This window comes from Loa loa (assembly GCF_000183805.2).
Source record: "Loa loa unplaced genomic scaffold supercont3.81, whole genome shotgun sequence".
NCBI lineage: Eukaryota > Metazoa > Nematoda > Chromadorea > Rhabditida > Onchocercidae > Loa > Loa loa.
Window position 1 is genome coordinate 128,085 of NW_018108261.1, and position 8,837 is coordinate 136,921.

The following is an 8,837-nucleotide window of genomic DNA, read 5'->3' on the forward strand; positions in this document are numbered from 1 at the left end:
AAATTAGAATTGAATATAGAATTAAAATAATTAGAATTAAAATAAATTAGAATTGAATGTATCAATTCGAAATAAATAAATTAGAATTGAATATAGAATTAAAAATAAATTTAGAATTAAAAATAAATTAGAATTGAATGTATCAATTCGAAATAAATTTCACAGAAAATATTTTGAGAAGCATTTGCCAAGAAATTTAATTACTTAATAGTCTAAATTGTTAAATCAAACGAAATGGTTTAATTTGAAAACAGTTAGATTATTTCTTGAAGATTTAATAAGTTAAACTGATGTTTACTTTAGATGGTATCAATGATGTTAATGTTTTTTGATAATATGCAAATTACATTCGAAAAAATATTTGATTTTCTTTACGATTTCTCGTAACTTTAAAGTTCGCATTTTTTTTTTCTCTCTCTCCTTTACCGAAATTTTAATCAATTTATCATTTGCAAACCGTAATAGCAAACGTTAATTTCATTGATTTATCGTAGCTTTTTTCTCTTTTTTATAGAATGCAACAAAATTCGAACGATTAAATGGCTTATCACTTATTTTATTACCAGATGGAGAGAATGTACGAAATGATCTCTTAGAAAGGTTAATTAATTCATTTGAATATTTTAATATCAAATATTAGACATGTTACATTCATCCATTTCCTTGCTATTATATTCATTCTCATTATTGCATACATTATTCATATCCCTATAATAATAAATCATTCCGGAAAATTAGACCGGAAATCTGCAATCGGATCATCCATTTTTATTACAACTACGATTATTATTATTGAAGTGAGAATATCGATCGATGATTGTGGAGGATTGGGTTTTATTTTGTATAGTTTTCAAATTGATAAATAAAATTTTGGTAAAAATTCCTCCTCCAAAAATTTTCACAATTCCAGAAATCGTTCGTTACATTATTTGTGCATTCTGTCCATATTACATCAGGCCAAAGGTCATCAACGTTGTGCTATGTATGATACTTGGGTACAAATTGCTCGTGCATTATTTTATCAATATGGTAATGCATTTTCATTTCTAACACTTCTCGATGCATTATGTTCAGATCACGTAAGTTTTTGATAAGTTCAAAGTTGAATTTGATTTGGATTGAAATTTGATTTGAATTTATTTATCAATAAATTCCTACTGTTATATCAGTTATAGTCTGATAGACATTTGCAAAATATTCATAATGAAAGAAGAAAAAGACCGAGCAAGGTCTTATCATTGGAAATTCGAAATTCGATAGGTTAAGAATGTAAAAGGAAATCGTTACGTTGTGACGGTTTAAAGTTTTTGTTGCGGAACAGAAATTGAAATTTCATTAAAATTTTATTTCCGGGTAGTTTTCTGTAGACATGACATACATTGTGTGGGAGGTGTAAATTCCTCTCGAAAGTATTTTAGTTAGCTTGCTTGAAGCTTATCCGGGAAAGGCGATCACCATCAAAAAGGCTTTTATATGCTTTACAAAGCTTACATTCTCTATGAAGCACGGAATGTTACAAACCGGTTCTTGTAAAAATGGGTACTATAACTGTCTAATTTTAAAGCAATCCGCAACTTCAGATGATTGCTACAACCTTGGCCTCTTCAATTTTTACAATTTTCCTTGATTTAATTATTTGTTGGCATAATTAAATAGAATCAATAAGTGTGCTTCAGGTGAAATCCGTCCTTACCGAAGAATACTCACGAACATTGCAGCAAGAGCTTGAATCAGTGGCATGCAAATTGCATCAGTGTGAACCATTACCGCATAATTATCCGCAAATCAATATACCATTTATGCAACCACTCCTTAACATTCTCTCAAATAACCCTTCTTACCTCAATGATACGGGCAATAATGGTAGAACATGGGGAACGGAAGTGGGCAAGTTTTCCTAATACTACACGATATTTATTCTACCATAAAATACACTTTTTCCTATCCGGAATAAATCAGAGACTTTGTTTGCAAATGCCGCACGGATTTCATGAAACAAACGGATTTATTCAGATATTTTAAGATTGCAACTAAACATATTGTCATTCCTATCTGCTATAGGTGATGGATCAACAAGTTTGCACATAAGTATGTGAGACATACGTAAGCAAGTAATTATGCAATTAGCATTCATGAGTTTAGTAGAAACATTGCAGATAATCTATGGAAATGGCTTCAAGAAGGTCGACATTGGATCAAACAAGCTGTCCAATTTAATGCAAATAGTTCGATTTTATGCAATGAAAAAATATCCCATGGTGACAATTTTTTAAGCACAGAATTTAGTCTGAAATTATTATTTGGAACAAAAGATTTCTCGATGGATATTGAGAAACGTTATGATAAATTGGCTGCAATGGTTTATGCTTTCAAAGAACGTTGTAATTGAACTTGTTGATCATTTCATTGCTAATGTATTTTGCAAAATTTTTTAAAAATCATCAAAAAATATACAACTCATTTTTGAACCTAACTATTAGATCATTCAGAACATTCAATTTCAACTAATAAAATAATCCTTGGCATATTTAAATCACTCAAGCCCAGGCTATTCATTTAAATCTTCACATTCATTGAATTCTTTTTTTTCCCTCAGTACGATAATGTTTTCTTCAAGTTCAGCAACTATATAAGTTTTATTTAAAATTACAATATTATCTTTTGTACGATCTAAAATGAATATCAGAAAAGTGGAACAGTGGTTTATGAATGTTTCTATCAAGCCATTGTATCATCATATACAAATCTAGGCAATTTATTATACTTTCATTTTACTACTTAAAAATAGAATCTGTGACAATCAATGAAGGTAATTTTAGTCTTGATCCATTTCATTCCGGGAGTTGTTATTTTCTATTGGTATTAATGCGATATATTATCATACCAATTATTAATTTATTATGTCATGCCATAAATTTTGATGCTCATTTCCATGTTTACATGTATCTTTAACCTGATCTAAAATAAAGATAACAAAGATATGTTGCATGCAAACTTTCAAAAATAGTTTATTTACGCACGATAAGAAGAAAAATGAATCGTATGACTGTCCCTTTTATAAAGAGTTATCTATGGAAGTGTCTTACTTTTAATTTTCATTACATCATTTTCATTAAACCTTAAAATCTACAAGAATTGCATCACATCCGCTTCCATCAATAAATTTGACTTATAAGTCAACTTCTTTAACATTGATTGATTTGATAATATTAATATTTAAAGCTACATTCCAGAGATAAAGTAAATTTAGATCTCATTGAAATTATTTTTTCGTTCACAGATCGAAAGCGTATTTTAATTCGTATCCTTGGTGATATGATCATTAGTTATCCGTGATGAAACAATTAAAACTTTTTAAATTGAATTTCATTAAATTAATCAGTTAAGCTATGATAAGGACTTCTGGTAAGCCTGGAGCAGAAAATTTTACGATGAATATGTCAATGCATTTTGCTTAATCTATTTTTGTCAGTTGTGGATTAACTCAAGTGATAGACAAGTCTTTGATAGCCAATAGTTCCAATGTCAACTGCTATATTAACAACTATCAATACTACCAATATGGAAGATTTAAAGCCTAGATTTCAAAACTAGCCTAAAGTTTCAGGCATCGGCCCTTTCTATATGCCCTCAACTAATTAATTTAATGGAGTTTAATTTAAAAAGTTTTAATCGTTCCATCACGAATAACGAATTAGCAGTGCCTTACGATAACCATGTGATATAATTGTCCTCTTCTTGAGCAAAAATAACTTTCGATACCTATCAATGAATTTTCTATGACATATACCTTTGTTGTTTGTCAACAATGGCGGAAGAAATTATGTCAAACAAATGAATTTCATTTTGATCTTTTGACCAAAGTTTCTACTAGTCCATATTTTGATTTCTAAATTCAAAGAATATTCAGATTTGTCACAAGAATGAAAGCACTTTGAAAGTTTTAGGTCACAACCGATCACTCAACCCATACTTTTTTTTAACTTATACACATACACATACACATACACACACATACACATACATATGTAGTATATATATTTTAATACACATCGTAATGTCACATATGAGACAAACTAAAACAGAGAAAGTACTCAGCAATCAGAAGAACTCTTGATTGTCAATCCGGTTTTCAGCAATCATTTGTAATCTATGATCAATTTGTCATCTTCCAACTTTCCAGAATTTTCTGATCATGTCAAAAGTTAGCAAACAGTATGGAATCAACATATTCAACACTATCAATTCATCCTTTCACATCACTCTTACACTCATTTTTTCATTTTCACTTTGGTATTTCATAAATATGTATATATATTTGATGAGTCATACCTATAACATATATATTAACCTATAAGAAGTATACTTTGTACCAACTGTCAACGCTACAGTTTCGAACAAATATTGACTTTGGTGCTAACCAAAGATCACTATTAACCGGTTGGTTCAACTTCCTTTCTCTCTCTCCCCCTCTTTCTCTTTCTCTCTCCCTTACCCCAACACTATCGGTATTAATATATCACTGTCAGCCCCTTTAATCCCTGTTTTCCCGAGATTTTTTAGAAAAGCAAATATGTTATATGAGCAAGACATGGATAGATGGCAGAAAGAAACATATTTAATGAATCATAACCCATATGACATTCTCATCCACTTCGGTCAGAGTTTACATTTGCATATCTCTTCAAAGGATGCTTACATATACATGCCTTAAAGGTTTCAATCGATTGGGAGTTGTCGGGGAATGTATGGAGGACAAGGCGGTATAAAGTGACTAATTATAGCTATAACTAATTACGGCGAAATTATTTTGCCGATGTGTCGATAGAAATGTACAATGAATGATAGATATCACTATATCTTGAATGAAAATGGATGAGAAAGTGCGGGAAAACGGAGGGGGAAGTGGGAGCGGGGGATCGAGGAAGGAAGAAATCACATGATCAATGGTGAGAGGATTCCTGATTCTGTGTCATACTGATCTGATGTTAAATTTGATCCATTGCATGAGACATTCAGTTCAAAGTTTAAAGGTTAACTCGAAGTATGCCATGGAATCAACTGAATGGAAAACTGGCTAAGGTGAAAGGTGCATGAAAATGAAAAATTTTTGACCTGTTGGCATTTAAATTTCGCTGCAAATCACTTAAATGCATACCGTAACTTAAGCAGTATTTCTATGCAAATGCGCATTTTAATGGAGATCTGATGATGTAATCTTAATAATCTTAAGATTTGGGCGTTCTCAAGGATGTTCTTATTGCAAGCAATCAGTCATTCACATATGCCATCCTTTAGATTAGTGACCTTTTGATGACCGTTATAAGGTTGATGCTATGGAATATCAGAGGAAACAGAAGAAATAAATGAATGACAAAAACATTCGATTTGTCCTCAGACCGAATTGTTTGCATTCATTTCTATTTCCTTCTGCATTTCACGTGATTTGTTTGGAATGCAAAGAAAAGGTGATCTTGAAAGGTCACCAAAAGATCGATGCTTCGTTAGCGCTTCATTATAGGTTACTGTTTATTTCTAGCCAAATGAAACCAATTAATTAGTTCATTCGCACTATTAGTTGTGTAAGTCACATGAGAAAAGTGACCTTCCTCTAATACATCAAAGATTACAATGAGATCGGTAATGACTGATGTCACTGATATCGCCAATAGAAACAAAGGAACAACAACCCCCCTTTGTTGAAAGCCAGAGATCTTTGTTTTATATGCTCATATCGTCTTATGTTTGCGCTAACAAAGAACACTATATCAATGGGCGCTTCATACGGATGCTAATTCTTATAATCATAAAACGTTACAAAGCCCTCCCACAAAAGGAAGCGGAGGATCCTAAGCTCCAAGTCATTTCATCAGGATCGGTTGGATATGCTACGTCAGTTTCCGTCATTTGGTCTCCATTTGTTCTTAGTGGTTTCGTTATCAATTTGTTGTATCGATATCGTGTAATTGTTAAGTTCATTGTTGTATTAATAAATTTATCGTAATAAAAGGTTTAATTAGCCAAGTTTAAGTAAGGTATTACTATCCAAAGAAACAGAAAGAACCTTCAATTTTTTGTAACAATTGAAGAAAATTGGCTAAAACTGACCAGAATCGAAGAGATGTGATTGAGCGTAAAACTTCACATGTAACTTATCCTTTCAAAAAGGCTAAAATATTCAGGGAAGCATTGATATATCTTCCGACACTCATACGTAGATTAAAATCGATGAAGTAAAATGTTCATACAAGCTCAATTTTACCGAAATCATCCCTGATTTTACCATAAACCAACCGTCACGTACGGAGAAACGTGCGTTTGGCTTCATTCAAAAGTTAATTTCGTAGCTTAATAGATGCAGATGAATTACTACAGAATCATGAAGTACCTGTACTTAATCGTTGCTTAGGTATGGTTAGAGAAAGGAATAGAGAACTCTTCCGCTATTAATTTGTTCTATTACTTTTCCCAACTTATTATTTTGATCTTGGGAATCCATACCTTAATGACAAATGGTTAAATAGCCTAAGGATCTACCAGGAGAGAAAAATTCATTCGGACATTATTCACCAGCCTATAAGCCCACAGTCCATTTACTGAATTTAATGGATAGTTTGTTATGAACAAGTAGGGAAAGGAAAATGGAAATTGTTCCTCAATTAGCAATATTGAGATGATTAATCCGGAATTCGATTAAAATCCGGTTAACTTCCAAATGTTCTATGTTTTATTTTTCATCCCATAAATTTGGGGAATAGAATCAGGGGGAAATAAAATATATTTGAGTAGAGAAATATGTTAAGAGTAAAGCCAAGGATAAGGTTGACAGGATGGGTGAGAAAGAAGTGTGATAAGTGTTGTTGAGCCCAGAGGAAATCATGACAGTCTGCTGTCATCTCTGTCCGCCATGCATCTAATGAATGTTCTGATTGACATTTTCCGCCTTTCGCTCTCTTCTCTTTCAATTATCTTCAGTTGAAATATGTGAGCATGCCTTTGAATCTCGGCTCGTTTCCTCTCATCAGGAATGATGTGAAGAACATATCACATCAAAATATGCAAACATACATACACACACACACACATTCATAGATACATACATACACACATACATACATACATATACATACCATAGTTAGGGATGAGGAGGATAGAAGAGAAAAGGGGGTGTGTACGTCTACAGAGGTGCTTGTCCACGAAAGTCCAGGCCTAACATGCCTTAAGGGAGAGGAAGGAGCATTGCATATAGTGATTGGCCCAGTGCTTCCAATCGTTCTTTTCATTTCCTCTTTTTTTTTCTTCTTAATAAGACTCTGCATTGCATTCCATTGCCGACACATCTTTTTTCTCCCACCGACTTTCAAAGGCTCACATTTCTATCATTTGGCTCAGTTTCTTGAAAGCCTAGCATTTGATTAAACATTCCCAGCCATTCTTCAATTATTCCTCTAATTTTATTGCTAACACTTCTTATTAACCTTTCAATATGTTTGTCAATTTGAGGCGGTGTTTGATGAAAGAAATGAGCGGAATAGGGGGAATTGATGAGATATCTTTATGTCAGAGAGATCATCATCGTTAGCTTTTTGTCATCATTTGTTAGTTTATTGTCAGCCATCGTCCTCTCTTTCTTATCATCCTTTTCTCAGAATTACAAAAAGGAATGGGTGTCATTTTTGAAAATGCAACATCACCGTCTCTTTAAACTTCAATGAAATTTTCCCTTTTCACTAATTAACAGTAACGGTAATAGGTAATAAGGACAATATGAATACAATAATGATAAGGATAGCATTAATATTAATATTAATATTAATACCAATATTAATGTTTTTATCATTTCTTGGACAATATCGTTGTGAATGTGAAAAATAAATTTAAATTGAAAATTTTTCGCAATTTCTCCTTTTTTCTCGCACACGCTTGGAATGGTTTCCTTTCCGGATGAATTAAATATTATCAAAAAATAAATTGCCATTACTGCTAATTGTTGACAGGTTAACAGAGTGAATCATTCGCTAAGATTTCTATGACAACATGAATCTCTCTCCCTCAATTTAATTCAATTCAATTTAATTCAGTTCCATTTCATTTCCTTCCTCAATTTCAATTGAGAATTCAACCCTTCTTTTGTTACGAAAAATTTTATTTGCCAGATGACTGCATCGAACTTTTAACCTTCCATTTGGATGAGGAAATTGTTTAATTGATATTGATCAAATTTCCATTCAATAATTCTCTCATCAATTCAATCTTTTTATAAATTTTTATCGCAAAATTGAAAAAGTATTACGTCTAGATGGAAAAAAAAGAGTGGGATGAGTCATACAATTTCAATTTATCAACGTACATACTTGAAATTGTTAATTCCAGCAAAAATAAACGATTTGATAGCTTTTTTTTTTGGCTGCTACAAATATCAACCGATTTGATCGATAAATGATGTGGATTGAACTGGATCGGTCTGGATTACATTAGGCTGTTTGAATATCAACCGATTTGATCGATAAATGATGTGGATTGAACTGGATCGGTCTGGATTACATTAGGCTGTTTGAATATATATAGGAATATTTATTTACTGAAAAAAAGAAAAAAGAGAAATGATATATTCTCATTCATATTCGTTACAACAAATACTTCCTAACTTTTTTCTTTTTTTCTTTTTTCCGGTATTTTTTCATCTAAAAATTTTCATAAATTCGTGATTTTTTTTCCCTTAATATTGCGTATAGTTTATGTTGTAAATTTCTAAGCTTATAAATAAAATGCCTATAATGGTTGGAATTAATTGAATCAGTGCAAAGAGAAAATTGTAATGAACTAATTTCGCATTA

General features: G+C 31.8%; 2 protein-coding genes across 2 annotated transcripts in view; both read left to right on the forward strand.

Moving 5' to 3' along the window:
- The window catches only part of LOAG_17483 (hypothetical protein), a gene marked incomplete at both ends in the record, with an annotated part of 4,658 nt that extends 2,269 nt beyond the window's left edge, over positions 1-2,389 (forward strand). Inside the window, 4 exons of the mRNA XM_020450144.1 lie at positions 515-600; positions 911-1,079; positions 1,677-1,863; positions 2,157-2,389. Of these exons, the coding sequence (XP_020306226.1) occupies positions 515-600; positions 911-1,079; positions 1,677-1,863; positions 2,157-2,389 (675 nt within the window). The remainder of the gene's footprint in view (positions 1-514; positions 601-910; positions 1,080-1,676; positions 1,864-2,156) is intronic.
- Positions 2,390-5,650: 3,261 nt separating this feature from the next.
- On the forward strand, positions 5,651-6,004 carry LOAG_10258 (hypothetical protein; the record flags this gene model as incomplete). The annotated part of the gene is made up of 1 exon (XM_003145785.2): positions 5,651-6,004. The coding sequence occupies one exon, from the start codon at positions 5,651-5,653 to the stop codon at positions 6,002-6,004; it is 354 nt and encodes a 117-aa protein (XP_003145833.2).
- Between the last annotated feature and the right edge of the window lie 2,833 nt (positions 6,005-8,837).